General features: G+C 42.6%; 1 protein-coding gene across 1 annotated transcript in view; it reads right to left on the bottom strand.

The window, feature by feature from the left end:
• The window catches only part of LOC139649978 (drebrin), a 35,082-nt gene extending 27,570 nt beyond the window's left edge, over nt 1-7,512 (bottom strand). Inside the window, exon 1 of the mRNA XM_071526501.1 lies at nt 7,247-7,512. Coding sequence (XP_071382602.1) covers nt 7,247-7,338 — 92 coding nt within the window. The 5' untranslated portion in view covers nt 7,339-7,512. The remainder of the gene's footprint in view (nt 1-7,246) is intronic.
• Between the last annotated feature and the right edge of the window lie 8,497 nt (nt 7,513-16,009).

Raw genomic sequence — 16,009 nt, 5'->3', positions numbered from 1 at the left:
AAAAGAAATGGGAGTTTATTTCACGGGGACTTTAAGAGGTGACCCTCATCTGCAGCTCAGGCCGACTCTGAGAGCATCATTCCTACCTCTTGAGGCATGAGGCAGCTGTGTGGGAGCTGCTCTGGAGGCAGTGGAAACAACACTACAACAGAGAACACTGTGTCTCGCTATCTCCCAGAACAGCGTGCCTCAGCACTTTGCAACCCAAGCATGGCAACAGCATCTAGATAGGTGGGTCATTTCCATCTCTGTAAAAGTACAGCAAGAGTTTCAATGCGTTTGAGTGCCAAGCACCTGGTTTCAGAGATTATCTCTTTACCGATGCGACAGCTACTTTGAACGCCTATTTTAAGATTGTATCTTTGACATCCTCTCTAGCACAGATACATGTAAACACCTGTGCCCAAATGTTCACTTGGATGTGTGTGCAAAACTCTATCTGTGTGATATCATGCTGTTGCTCAGACATCCCCTCATAGTACCTCAGTTGGGCTTGATGCTTCACACACCCGTCACACCGCGTTCTTCCCCTTGCCAATGTTTGGAGAAACACAAAGATACAGATGTTTTAGACAGCTATCTGACACACCCTGGAAATATCTCTCTAGTGTCGCGGGCCAAGGTTAGATTAAATGAACAATCCACCTCAGTCCAACTTCTATTTTTCATAGCGTTGTATGAAAAATGTATCTGGCTCCACAAAGAGTTTCAGAGTTTCCAGCAGAGCGTCTAACTGCCTTTATCTTGGACTGCAAAGGGAAACAATAATGTATTTGTTGTCTCCAGTGTTGTAGGCATCAAAAGGACAGTTTTCCACTGGAAACAATGTGCTGAGGGCATTTGGATTAAGGTCAACTGCTGTGAGGCAGTGTCATGAACAAAAGGAGGACTTGATAAAAAGGTCAGGTGTGAGGACGGATGATGGGACGCTTTCAGGGTTATTGTGTCGAACGCTCTCTATCTAAAACTTATGTTACTAAAATTAAAACGTCTTTAGTGGAGAGTGTCACCCCATTGCTTCCAATGTCTTGATTAAGATAGCACCTCTTTTGTGTTGATTATACGTTTTTTTTTTTTTTATAACAAAAAAAAAAGGAAAATGCATATTGTGAAGAAGTGCTACTGTGCCACCAAGTCCTGACGCACATTACTTACCCACCCATTTCATCTTCTGTAGAGCAATTACAACTCACACTTACAACACCGTGTCAATTTGTGGTCTTATAACCAACAGTTTGCTTGCTCAGGAACACACACACACACACACACACACACACAAACACACTCATATTACCTTGTACAGTCATGTCTCATCATGCCTGAGACTATTACCCCACAGCTTCATCCTAAACCCCAGATGAATCTAAACAGTGTTTAAGGGAGCAGTAGGCAGTTGTTTAGTGATTACTGCTCAACTCATTCTCTAAGTTAATCTAAACATAGGAACCCCCATATAACAGCCATTATATCCATCATTATCATCATCTACCAACCCGCCACCCACACACTTGCTCACACAAGTAGCCAGGCAAGCTGAGGCCACTACTTTGCAGATGGCACAACCTACATCGGGTGATATACTTCATAATAGCGGATCCCTATCTGTTTCCAGCAGTACAATGATCACTCACTAAATCTTCATATCACATATGAAAAATCTCAGAAGTCTTCTTTTGATGCCCTCACTTCCATGTCTTTCCCAAGTCTCAACATCCTGTAAACACCCCCATGGTCCTTTGGAAATCAGTGGAAATCTATTTAACACAGTCAGCGACTGAACACTATTGTACAGAAAGCAGAGAAGGAGAGAGAGAGAGAGAGAGAGAGAGAAACAGAGAGAAAGAGAGTGAGTTCTGGGCATTGGTCCAGTGTAACTGCCCTTTGACTTTCCTTTTATACCGCTATTTAAATCAACTATCGATCAAACACGTCTTGTTATCATTCAGCTTGATAACAACACAGTGTGAGGCCTTTGAAGCCTTATCCTGAGCAGCTAGAGGAAACCAACCAGACTGCTTGTTTTCTTTCTATGGGATTCCAGAGTCAGATGATCAGGGGTTTTCATGACAATGTAGAAAGCTATGAGAACCTTTACTTACCTAGATGAGGATTACACAACAGCTCATGTGTAGACAGCTAGCATTAACTGCCATCGGGTTGTAATTAAGCAACTAAACAACGACAGAGCAGAGCCCATGCAAGGAGGCTCAGGCAGAGGGTAAAGACTTGATAACAGCTTGATCGATAATGGTTGTTTAGCTTTACATACAAGGGAGCTGACTTGCTGCACTTGTACGCATAATCTCCCTCTGGAGTCTGTGCCACTCCACTGTACACAAACATATGCACTCAAGCATGCGCATCCACACACAGCGGCACCCTTCGTTTCACCTTCCTCCCTCCCATCCTCTCCCCACCCACAGGTGTGTTCCATCTCGCGGGTAACTTTAGACCCAGGAACCCTTTAGGTCTCTGTTAATCATGCATGAGCCTGTGGAAACTCTGGCAGGTAGCAGCAACACAAACACCCCAGGCCCATACGCTGAAATAAAAGCTCCTCCATTTATCATCAGCAAGAGAGTCCTTTCACAAGAGATCAGAGGCCTTGATCCAAACAGAGAGCTGGAGCGGAGAGGATAGTATGTTGCTACTTTAATGAGGATCGGTAAGATTTATTACTTCCAGTTCCCAAAAGCTGTCAAAAGATCAAAGAGAGAATTAATTAGGATAAGGATAGAAAGAAGTTATTCAATTACAGTCAACTAAGTGTCCAACTAATGAATTGACAGCATTTAAAGTAAGTAAAGATTGTGGGAACTGCACACTGCTCCAAATACTGAAAATAGGCTTGAATGACATACTGTATTACAATCCTTTTTTCTCTCAAAGGATTGTTTGTCAGATCATTATTTCTGCTTTCTGACAGCTACAAGAGAACAACATTTCAGGCTGGAGCATCAAGATAGCATTTGTGGATTGTCACATGTGGCACACGCAGTAAAAAGTGGAACATTGGACAAAGAAGTGTTAACAGAGGTGAATTTCAAAATGAAGCAAAACTGCTGAACCATGACAAAGCAATCTTCCTGGAATACGGGTCAAAACCTACGAGTGAAACTTGATATGTTTAATTCCGTTTGGCGGCAGAGGTCTGACGCTTGGCAGCCACCCTTCTGCCCAAAGAGTCAAGAGTGTAGGCTGTACGTCATTTTACAGGAAATTCAACTTAACTTCTCAGGAAATTCTTGCACCGTCAAATCACTGAGGAACTGTCCCTGCCTGGTACAAATGAGATGTGATTTGAAAAAAATCTGGGCCAGTAAAAGAGATTAAAACACCCTATACCAAGATTCACATGTGCTAATCCTATCTTGTAAAGAGTTTAGCTAATATTTGCATACATGAACAAGCTTCTAGCTCCTCTCCTAGAGCTAGAAACAAGAGATATAATATAAGAGATATAATCTGCGATGTGATCAAGTGCCACTTCCTTATGTTGATAACTGAACTGCTGGGCCCAATACAGTCACACAAGGTTGTTTTTTTCTGGGGATAGGGTTTCATTTTCACACTCATAAATGTAAATTAAGTACTGAAATAGCTCTAGAAAGTATTGCTTGATGGCATCACATTTGATGCACTATCCAAAATCATAGGACTAGCACAATGTATGTTAATTCATTTTATTGTGGATTTAGTCAAGTGATATGATCAGTGGTCGTAGATCAATATTTCTGTGCTTAAAAGCTTCATGACTAAAGGTGCTGACTTGGACTGGAGGAGAAGAGTGACTGGCTCTATCTGACTGAATGATTCTGTTACTACAAATGATTTCAGATATTTACTTTATGCGTCACTGCCTGACTATAATAATCCCCACAAGAGAACACACTCAAACGCTAACACAAACACAGTACACAGCTCCAAAGAGCAGACTGCCAAAGAGAAGTCGAAGAAGAAGGTGTGTTTGGCAGCGTTCAAAGTCACCAGGGCCCGCAGATGTCGGGATACAGCCCACACCCAGCTGTGATGAATAGAGGTCAAGCTCCCACACAGCTCAATAAGAATTCCCATCTGATACTGTATGTTTTGCAGGACCGAAACAAAATTTTTTTCTTAACTAAATTCTCAGTAACTGACTCAGCTCTGTCTCTCCTTCTTTTACATGCTTGACTAACCTGGTGCAATACTCTACTTGATTGGGCAAGTGTAGCAACACACGCTGCTTGGACATATCACTGGAAAAAGTGTTTCGTATTTACACACTATCTCACTGCTGGGTGGAAACTGTGTAAGACGCCTTTGATCATCAACATTTGTGGCAGAACAAACCACTGGCTGAGGTATTTTATTGAACAGAGGGGAAATTTCTGACCCCAGTTTGTGCTTTAACTAAATATAACCTGAACCTGTACTTTGCAGACCTGAATGTATGAGCTCATGTACATGAAATACATGAGCTAATACATAACTGTGTCAGCGTACTTGCTTGACAAAAATTTCCATTTGTGCATGGCCCTGTAAGCCAGGCTGGCCTTACAGTAAGCGCCTATTTGAATAAATTATTTTGGGTGTAAATGGATGTAAAGTTGTCATGACTTCTGCTGATGAACAGAATGAGAAGTATTTCCTGTCGAGGAGTATTGTTCAACATCCTCCGGAACATGCTCTCTCTCTCTCTCTCTCTCTCTCTCTCTCTCTCCCTCTCTCTCTCTCTCTCTCTGTCTCTCTCTCCCCCCGAGCACACACAAACATAAGACACATGCAGGCAGGCAGACAGCACTGATTTCCAGCCTATGTGTGAGAGACTTTGTAGTCCTCAGTGGTCTGGGAGAGTGAGGAGAGACCTCCAAGGCTGTGTGTGTTGAATAGAGAGGTCTGAATGAGGGATGCATTGAGATTGCCCCTCTATTCTTCAGAGCCTTCCCACAAAGGGCCTGTTTCCCATTCACGACACAAGGTCATTAGATAATACACACGGGGACCTCAAGGCCACACAGTGGGGGTGGGACCGCTCCACGAAACAGCCCTCCTCCCTTCTCACTGCAAACTTCTCAACCCCCAACTCACTTTAACAGCCACTGCAGGACGCATACACACATCCAGATACAAATATATTCACATGGAAACTCGCATGCACATATGTCACCTTTACACACACAGGCACAAGCACAGGCAGACACACACACACATGCATGCGTGTGCATTCCCAACACCTCGATGGTATGACGGTGGGAATAATGACATCATTATGCCCCCCCCCCTCCCCTCTCGCTATTCAGTCACACCAGTGTTATTTAGCCTTTTAAAGGGGGTTTAATGCTAGGGGATCTCTCTCTCACACTCTCTCTCTTTCTCTCTCTCGTTTTCTTTCTCTCATAAGCACAAGCAAACACATGCATGTGGTGGATAGATGAGTTTTGTGTCTGTATGTGTGTGTGTGTATGCACAAGTGTGTGTGATTGTTTGACAGGCAGTTGGTTGGCAGAGACACAGTCCAGAGCTGTTGTTCATTGAGACCTGGGTTAGGGTTAGGGTTCAGGTCTCAGTGAGGTCTCCAGTGAGAAACTGCTGGATCAGTGAAGTATCGCAATGGAGGTGTTGTCCCTAAACACTGCTGCATTCAGACATTTTTAAGGAAACTGAGCATATTCTGCCTGTATGGGGAAATTCATTCCACCGCATTCATGAAGATCTGTCAAAGTTTCACTCGGTGTTCTGCATCTCTATTGCTCAGGTCTGTATACTGTAGGCATGTAACAGAGAGCCAGGAAAGAGGGAGGAGGAAGGTGGGTGGGCGAGACAGAGTAAACCTGATGGCAGAGAGAGATGTGAGCAGAGGAAGATGAAACAGAGATAGACAGAATGAAACCTCTACTTCCACGCGAGCACACATGTAGGCCTGCGCCTTGGCCCACTGCTCTAGGCTATACGTTGTAATTTGCAATAACTTTGGTGATAGGCTAGTCTGTCATCAATGTGGACTCGGACACGTGGAAAGAGAGTGGTTATAGTATGTCTAATTCTCCCCAGGCTAGCCGAGTAGCCAGTGACGGCGTGTCTGAAGCTGGAGCTGAAAATACCACACACACACACACACACACACACACACAGAGGGAGAGAGAGAAAGAGAGAGAGAGAGAGAGAGAGGGGGGGAGGATGGACAGAGTTGGAGACAGATATTGTTTGGACAGTAGGGATAAGTCACCATAGTGATGGTCCAGCCAATCCTTGTGACAAGGGGGATGAACAAGCAAAGTATCAGGTTGTCAGGTTACTAGAGACGACATGGTCTCACAAATACCACAGCAGACAGGATGATACAAATTATTTCACCTTTGCATATAGGTTTCAAAATCATGAGTGCAAAGCGCAGTATTCTAAAATGGAAAAGATCCTCCTGTAAAATACCTCTAAAACTGTTATTTTGGCTTGCTTTTACTTTAATTGTGGTCTGCATTTTGGTTTTGTATTCTTGTAATTATGCTGCACATTTGCCCTTTAGCATATAGGCTATATTGAGCATATTAGTAGTAGTAAACTAGTAGTACTACTAGGTTAGTACTAGTTACTACTAGTTGTAGTCAAGTTGATGGCAGTCCTGCGTGCGTGCTATGCTGTCTGTCAAGTTAAATAGCCTCTCCCTGAAAGACAACCCCTCTTTCAAAGATCAGCTCATCAGCAGAAACCCGACCCTGCACACAAAGAATGAAGCAGCAGAGCTCCCGGGGGAGAATAGCCGAGTCATTGAGCGGCAGGCCGGGGTGCGTCCAGCGGGCCGCCGGCCAGGTGCTGCTGCGCTCTGGGCCACACAGGTAACCAGCCGCCTGGCGTGCGTAATGGACAGCCAGCCAAATAGGAGATGTGAGCCAGTACACCTCTGTGGCACTTTAAAAGCTACCAAGCTATCTGTGCCATTTGAATTTGCCACTGCTGAACCTGTAATCCCGTTTGCGTGCTGTCCCATGGCCGGCCACCGCAGTATTCCTTTCCACTCATTGGATTAATTAAAACCAAGCCTCTGGTTACACAACAGGCGCTCTGGTTATGAATAAGTAAGTAGACCACGACCAGCAAAACAGAATGGAGAACGTTTTCTAAAGGTTTCTGTTTACACTTGTGTTGTGGTGTTCAATAATCAATATTTTTATTGCGTAACTGGAATGAATCTGTTACTTCGATGGAGACAAATATAGTTCTGCTAAAGTAGGCAGAAGTAATTTTGCAGAAGAACATAAAGTGTTACCAGTTGGTGGAGGAGCGGGGGTTGAGGATGTCCTCTTTGGCCGTGAGCAGCGACAGGCTGTAGGTATCAAGGTTGACCGCTCGCATGGTCATGATGGCAAAAGTTTTTCAGACCACTCCCGGAGATTCTCTCTTCACGTCCACACGGACTATCCGCTGCAAACGGCCACACCGACACACTGAGGGGCGTTCACGGCCGAGAAAACGACAGTATAGGCATGCAAGTTCATGCAGTGCGAGTTGAAGTTTCAAATTGGAGCGATCCGTGCAGGCGCTGCGCACTCACAGCGTGGAGGAGACTGGGACTGCACACCAGACTTTGTGCAGTGAGATGGAATAAGTTTTCACCAAAAGCCCCACCTCCCGTTGAGAGGGTGGAAAGCATAATGACTTCACTAGCTGGATCACTCGGAAGAAAATCGTTCACCGTGCAACAACCACTCTATATAATAAACGATAATAAAAATCTGTTTATGCATCCTCATCCTTAACAGCAGTTATCATCAAATGACTTTTATCTTCTCTTCTTTTTATTTATTTTTATTTTTTTGCACCACCTCTGTTGATATTTACATAATAATCCCTAGAAAAATGAATGTTAGCTGGGACCAACAGAATGGAACAATCCAGGAAAACTATTCATTTTGCATAATTCAAATGATGGTGTCTGAGTGGTGAAGTCCAGTTCAAGACATCCCATAAAGGGGAATAGGGGATGCTGGTGTGGTTTAAAGACTGTGGGGCTAGAGGGGCAGTGCGGCAGCTTTGGAACTGTCAGTCTGTCTTTGTCTTCTTTGGTCTTTGAGTCGGCCCCCAGCGGCCCTTGGCAGACTCCAGAGAAGCCATTTACAGTGCAGGCCATCCTTGAACAAGCCAAAGAAGGGCCAATTTCATGGGAACTGAGTCTGAAGCAGGCAGCACATAAAAAAAAGAGCAGGGGAGGCTGTTTCAGTGTTTAAGAACGGCTGGGGGTCTACTCAATGGCTGCCCAACAGTGCCACACACACACACACACACAAACACATACACACACTGACCACTTACACACACACATTCACATGGACACACACACAGACAGGTTTTGAACTCTAGTTAAACTGTTAAACTCCCTGTTTCTCTCTTTCACGCATGCACACACTCACACACATTCATGCATATTTGCACACACACACACACACACACACTCTGGTATTTCGCTGTGGGTCAGTGGCATGGGGGTGTATGATCTTGGATTATGGGAATGTTCCTGAGCTCTGTAATTTATTTAGCAGTCATTCTTAGATAATCCAGGACAGATGTAGGGGATAAAAGTCACAGCCTTTTATTTTCTGATGTGTCAGGCTCAGGCTGGAGATTAGATCTCAGATCAGTTTCCACAATGGCTAACATGCCAGGCCATGTTTTTTCACCCACCAAGATTTGATCTGGGAACAGTGGACAGTGGCTGACTAATCCTCTGGTGAATATTGGATTGACACAGTCACCAGACACAGTCACTCATAAAAATAACCACTTCCTTTTAAGGCAAAGATTTTCTATCTTCACCTTCCTACCCCCCTCTTCCTCTTTTCATTTTAGCCTCCGACTACATTTTTCACTGTCAGGTTTGCAACTCTTCTGCAATGATGCCAGGGTAGCGGACATATTAATAGGTCTATGTTGCAAACACAAAATGAGTTAAGGTTCAGTGCTTTGCTTTGTTGAGGAGAGCCAGTCACTGTGATATGAATTATATTTGTGGTGTTTAACAACCATCGCCATATTTTCACCAAGAAGCAGAGAAAATAGAGCCACAAATCTGACATGGTGCTTTTTAACTGTCAAGTCTCGACAGACTCCAGTACAAACACAACATGGTGTGTATCACTGTAGGCATGAAACCGCTGCTTTGCCACAAGGACAGAGTTCAGATTCCTCCCCAAAAGACCCATAGCGGGTAAAACTTCACTGCAAGCTGTCTGGAAACGGTGCATTAACACCAGCATACACATGTAAGCATTTGCACACGCACGCACACACACATCTCTGTTTTGGCCAAAGCTTGCATGCCAGAGGGACAGGGGGCATGACATCCCCATGCCACTATTATTCTTACAACTTCCTGCTATTAGAGGCTCTCCTGCCCCTCCAGCCTCTCGGCCCTTCACTGTGGATGTGAACTGCAGCGCTGTTATGCTCCACTTCAGAGGACTTTGGCATTTCCTCTGCTGGGGTGCGGTGGCAGCTGTTGTTAGAGATGGGGTCGAAATGTGGGAATGATTGTGTGTGTAGAGGGGAGTTGAACATGCGTATTTGTGTGTGTGTGTGCGCGTGCATGCATATGCAAGCGCATGTTAATGGGGATTTTCTTCTCATTTACGGAAACTCTTTCTCTAATTGTCGCAGATGCCGGCTTTTTGGTCAGCTTCCTGCCGTCCCGAAATAGCCTAAACAAACAGAGTGTGGGTGACAGTGTGTGGAGCGGACCGCTCACACACAACATCCTCTCATAGTCTCTCACTGTGAAACTGCTTGATAATCCACATGACTTTAGTGCTCTCGTTTATGTTGAATCACTGTAACTGTGATTGTTCCACCATCTTATGGTGCGGGGCGTGGCATAACATGGACACAAAAAACCTCTCTGGTCCTCTGAATAGACAAAATAAACTTCTACCAGCAAACAAGTCACTTCCTTGTCAGCATGGATTTGTCCAAATCCTTCTTTCCTGGGGCACATCCAGGCTTGCATTGCAGGTTTATGTGTGCTCAGACCTGATGGGTGGTGTTAAAAGGTCAGGGATGTGTTTGGGTTCAGGGGTCACAGCTTGATCTTTGTCCTCCAGTGGTCATTACACTTCACTAATAATATGTTTTTCATTACTCCCCTCTCTACGCTTTCAGAGGATCCACCTATCTCAAGTGTGCTTGTGTTTGTGTATGTGTCCGTGCAGTCTGTGTGTGTGTGTGTGTGTGTGTGCTGTCATAGATTTGTGTGTGTGTGTGGACAGTCACTATGGCTGGAATGCTACATCTTCATTTTGTCATAAGTACAGCCTTTCATAGGACATTATGCTCAGTTGTCTTGTGAATTTACAGTATAAGCTGCTGGAATGTGTCCTACCTTTTGGAGGCTATTTGTGCAAGCTCTGTTTTAGACAAGTCAGACCTTGCTGAACACTTCACTATTTTTTCTCATCTCTGGGAATTTGTCAAGCACAGTAGTACAGGCGAGTAGCATTGAGCTTGGTAAGTCAGTTATAGAAAATGCCAGTCTTCTAAGAGGATCGATGATAATGGATCATCTTAAATGTACATTATTATCAATACACATGTCAAAGATTTTAATTTACTATACCACCTGTTGTAGTAATCATATTGTTGTAATCAATATCAACTATGTGATATAACACTTTACTTGAGCAGACTGATGGCACTCACCTCACCTCCTCTTTCCCTCCTGCCACAGTAATGCTGAGCTCAGTGAAGGAGTCATGTTATTGTTCTCCTGGAGGGAGATATTGAGGTGGCTGTGGGAGAGGCACGCTAGTGGCGATGATAATACAACTGAGTGGAAGGCAGTCGCTAGTGATAAGCCAGCGGTGTAAACACATTAATCTGACAGCTGTGCTCGCACAAATTTACCATCAGCTTGAGGCCAATGAGACAGTGGCATAGCCTTGAGACACACAATGGGGTCAATTCAGGTGCCAGACAGATATGATAACAAAAGGAAACATGAGAGATATGTTGAGAAGTTGGGAACAAAAGATGCTGGGTGGAAAGAAAGACAGGAGCACATGTACGCGTCAAGATTGTTCATAACATTCACAAACACATCCCCTTTGCATGAGAGAGGGAGAGAAAGAGAGAGAGAGAGGGAAAAGAGAGACAGAGGATCCACACTCTATGTGAATGTGGGTGTACTCACCAGGCTCTCAGGTGAGGTCACTGCTCAGCTATGCGCTTTCACAGCAACTCTGCCAGAGATATCTTCCCCATGAGTCTAAGTGTGTGTGTGTGTGTGTGCGCATGTGTTTGTGTGTGTGTTGGGTGTGTGCATGCAATTTTAATTCACACACTCACACTTGCAAACACCTCATAAACACAAACACAAGTACTTAAAAGACATTGGATTTTCCAAACTGCCGCTCTGTTCGCTCTCCATTCCCTTACTGTGACTCTCTCTCTTTTTCTCTGTCAAACTGTACAAACAAAAGCATAAGCTTTTGGCTTTCCCTTCATCACGAGGTTGCCACGCTTCCGTGAAATACGACAAGCATAAACAAATGGCAGGGTTATGCTGAAATGAAAAGCGATCACAAATCTCAGTAAAAAGGAATTCTGTGTCTGCTCTCCTATGTAGACCTTAAATTAGACCATGGTGTCAGGATGATATAGTATTCGTAAACTTTGCCTTGAGAGGTCCTGATTTAGAGGTGTGTGTGTGTGTGTGTTTGTATGTGTGCGTGTGTATATGTGTGGGCAGACAGTTTTGTTTATGGAGCAGACCTTGGGGAGGTCTGGACCAACAACGTTTAGATGAGACACACAGTTTGGAGGAGGGTGAAATATACAGAGGAATGTGCTGTCACTCCTTATAACTATGGACTTCCTTTGTACTTTTGTATTACTAGTTTTTCCACTTTTGCATGGAGTGTCCATGGCGTGTGTGTGTGTGTGTGTGTGTCATAGTGAAACTCCTCTATCCTCTGTCCTGCGTGGTTTGAAAAATATATTCTTATCTTCGATCGGCTAAAACTGAGAACAATAAACAGTATTTGATCCCACCATACTCCCCTCCGTCATACTGAACTGACCCTACATGAGATTTAAAGCCTTTGCCCACTCCCTCGCCATACTCTTTGTCCAAGGCCTCAAACACCAGCAAGATTTATAGAGCTGATTATTTCTGCTTCCATCATATGTTGATGCGCTCCACAAAGAATCCCCAACTCGCTCACACTCTACTATCCTTGACTTTGGAGGCAGTGTTTTCCTTCTTCTCAAATCCAGATCCTCTTATCTGCTCCCCAGGGAGACCTGGGAAATGAGAGCCACATGTGGTGATGTCAGCGCGTGTCAGTGGCTCTCAAGCTGTGTTCGACGAGGTTGCGGTGCGGCGGCGGGGCGAGCCTGGTGGGAGCTCTGAACACAGCCCACTGGCAAAGCGGCTGATGCAACGTTCGGGCCTGTAATCAGCGCTCGAGCCGATGCCCGCGGACACAAGGCGAGCGCTGACCGGGGACGACACTGCGGGCGCTGCCACAAACACACACCAGTGAATTACTCCATTTACTACAGAATGAAAAGGGAAACTGAAGTACGTCATTGGTTGTTAAAGGTTCGGTTGACTGGTTTTTACTGGATGATTCTGGGCTGGGGGGAGTATTAACACACACCCGTGTGCGTACAAACACACACACACACACACACACACACACGTATACACACACTCATGCACACTCTCTCTACACACACACGTCAAGATGGCATGTGGATACAAATATTCCATCACCCGTAACCACCACCTTCCCTCGTCACCCTTCTAATGTTACCCATCATCGGCCACATCACTCCACATCACCATGGCAACACTCTGACCCCCCCATGTTTCTGTGGTGTTCTGTGATCCCTTACCAGACTTCCTCTATTAAAAGTCCCAACACTGACGCGCCAAAAGTATTGATCTTGATGATCCATGTGCGCAGGGAGCCACTTGGCAACATTTTCTGCTGACTCGGTTTCTCTTTCGCCCAAAAGTTCCAGGAAGCACAACAAGAAAAACACACTAAGAATATCAGAGGGCAACTGCTGAGTGATTTGGTAACCAGACACAGATTTGTTGTCGAAACTATAGACATAATGCTTTGGCAAGCTTAATTCTAAGTGATCAAATTTGAAAGGAAAACACAAACCTAAACCAGAATTCACATTATTCTGAGGATTGTAGGTATTTCTATTTATATTTGGGAACACAAAACTCTCCCCCAAAGCTAGAATTTAGAGAACAAAGACAATAATCTGTGATCAAGGAACAATCTCAGGAGCTGCTCCATTAGTAATAGTGAATAAAAGACTGACTGTGTTCAATCTAAAAAGTCCTTTAGGGCGTTTAAAGTTTTACGCCAAAATAAGAATAATTTCATTGTAACTCCAGGCAAAGCTAATCCATCCAAGATCATAAGAATAACATGAAAATTTATTTTTCAGGATGTCCCCAATCTATATTAATTTTTAGATATTTTCATGAATTTTAATATGACTTTTGAGTTGTTGATTAATTTGTAATAGCAGTAAACACACATTGACCTATGATTTACTGTTATTCTTGGTATTAAGAGCTCTATGATTGTAAATAAACAAAAATAAGGTTCCAGTTAGACTGGAGATTGGGCCATTTATGAACTAAGGAATAGCAAGCAGAGATGGCTGTGTGCCACGAAAGCAAGCAAGCAAAAAAGAAAGAAAGAAAGAAAGAAAGAAAGAAAGAAAGAAAGATTGCTAATGCTCTTTGTGTTAAGTTATAGGGCCTGTGAGTGGAAGACATGATTTAAATTCAATATACCTTCAACTTTGATGAACTAATACAGATATAGACAGATTTTTTTTTTTTTAATAAAAAATAAAAAAATCTCAATGGTATAGCTGATTTTGCCCACCAGATGGCACAGCTGCATAAAACATGCAGTGTTTGTAATTGTGTCTGTTTCCATGCATTTTGTGAGAGATTCAATTGTCTTCAAGGCAGTAGTTTTTTTTTTCCTTGGTGGTTTGTATTTGTTGGGAATTGAATATATTGACTTAATCATAGCACATTTGGAAAGTCATATTTTCTAATGTTGTGTGTCACCTAGTGGACAAAATCCATCATTAGAATTTTCATTTTACACTACAGTTTACACTACAGCATCCTCTGCAAAGACTAATTTATTGATACACAATAATTATTGTACTTTGAAAATTTTAGATAATCAATATGATGCCTGTATAATATCCATAGAGTCCATAATTCGGATTTCATTCATCTTTTAGAGAGGGCAGTCGACAGTCCTTTAATATTGTACTGATTTGACCTGAGATGAGCATTTATTTGCGTATACTAATCTAGCCAAAACAGCGATTACAATGTGAGTTTGAAAACAAATGAACCAGAATGAGAATTTGCCTCTGCTTGAACGAGAAATAACTTCTGCATGGTCACTCAGTCTGCAGTTTGCATTGTCCAGAAAGCAAGAGCTTCCATGTGCTTTGAATAAACCATGGCATCAGTAAACAATTCAAAAGTCACTGAAAACAGACTGATACAAAACCGAGACTGGTTTTGTACTGCAGGAAAGACAGGGAGTAAATATGCCACACAAGCTTTCATTTTAATGAGATTCAAAATAATTTTGATACATAATAATTAAATAATTAATGACAGTCAGATTACTTGATTTTGGTGAACGATTTCACTTCACTTTATTATGCACGTTGAAGCATGCATAATTACTATGGAGATACGGTTCATGATTTGAACAAAACCAAAACATGTTATTTAATTTATTTTCACATTTATTTCAATTTAAACACCAAAATGTTTTAAGACAAAATTTGAAATAAAGATACAAAATTAAACAGACATGGGATCAGGCAAAACTCAGATTAGTGTGGCATTCGATTTCAGATGTTTGTAAACTTCACATCACTATACAAGAACTATCCTTTAAAAGACAATTTGTAATGATCCCCTGCTCTAAAAAGCCAAAAACACTTTCTCCTCTATTTTGCACTGTCTAATGATAAACTTAGAGGGATTTGTCTACACAGTATAAGTTTGCAAATGTAAACAATGGGACTTCCAATCATAATCACTGGGGCATTAGTGTGTTTTTTTCAGAGGTTTTTTTTCTTTTGTTATTACAATGAAACCAAAGGGGAGTTCCCATGTTCTCATTTACACCCCACAGAGATGGAGATTAGGGTGGCTCTCATGAAGTGGTGTCTTTAATTCAAAGTTGTGGTTATTTTATGACAATTACAAGGGTTTATACAAGTCCTAGAAACCTGGAAAGTCTGAGAAAATGAAAGTTGTAAAACCCAGTAAACCCAGTAATTCTTGAAATTGGTAATTCTATTAAAAGATGCTTAATGGAAAAAGAATGGTTTTGCTTTAAGACCTAATAGTTTAGATCTAAAACTATTGAAATTTGCTGCTCATGTTAAAGCTGTCTCTGCGAGAGATGACATTTTTTCAGTTTCTGTGAGAACAAATACACACAACATCAGATTCAGTAAATTGAATGTCCAGCCTCTTAATGGCTACTAAATTTAGTCTTGGAATTCACACTCTCTAGTTTTACTTTGTTTTCATCATGTCAAAGCAGATGATGACATTTTTTTTGAGTGTGTGATTTGTATGTTGTGTGTTATGGATGTCCAGTAAAGGAAACAGTAAACTTCATGTTATTTACAGGTATGATACCAGAAGTACATCTCGCAATATCATGACACTCTAATGAAGATAGCCAAATAGGGAGAGCATTTTTTTTTATCCTTTTCGTTTAGTTATGACTTTTGGTTTGTTTTGTTTTGTTTTTCTTAACAGGAGCACTTTACTCAAGTGTCTCTTGAGCAAAACATTGAAACCAGAGAAGTACAGAGCAGAGATGAAAGAAAGGAAGTCAAGTGGGGGAAAAACTGAGCTTAGCCATGTCTGTTTTGCATGTCAGGGCATATTATTAAAATACATTTGATTTAATGAAAACAAAGAGGGAGAGGATAAATCCTCAGACAAGGAAAA

This window comes from Centroberyx affinis, unplaced genomic scaffold (assembly GCF_046629955.1).
Source record: "Centroberyx affinis isolate AG114_WGS23_722 - 3 ecotype Tasmania unplaced genomic scaffold, CSIRO-AGI_Caff_v1 ptg001415l_1, whole genome shotgun sequence".
NCBI lineage: Eukaryota > Metazoa > Chordata > Actinopteri > Beryciformes > Berycidae > Centroberyx > Centroberyx affinis.
Note: the sequence above shows the minus strand (reverse complement) of the source record. Positions and strands in the feature narration are given on the sequence as shown.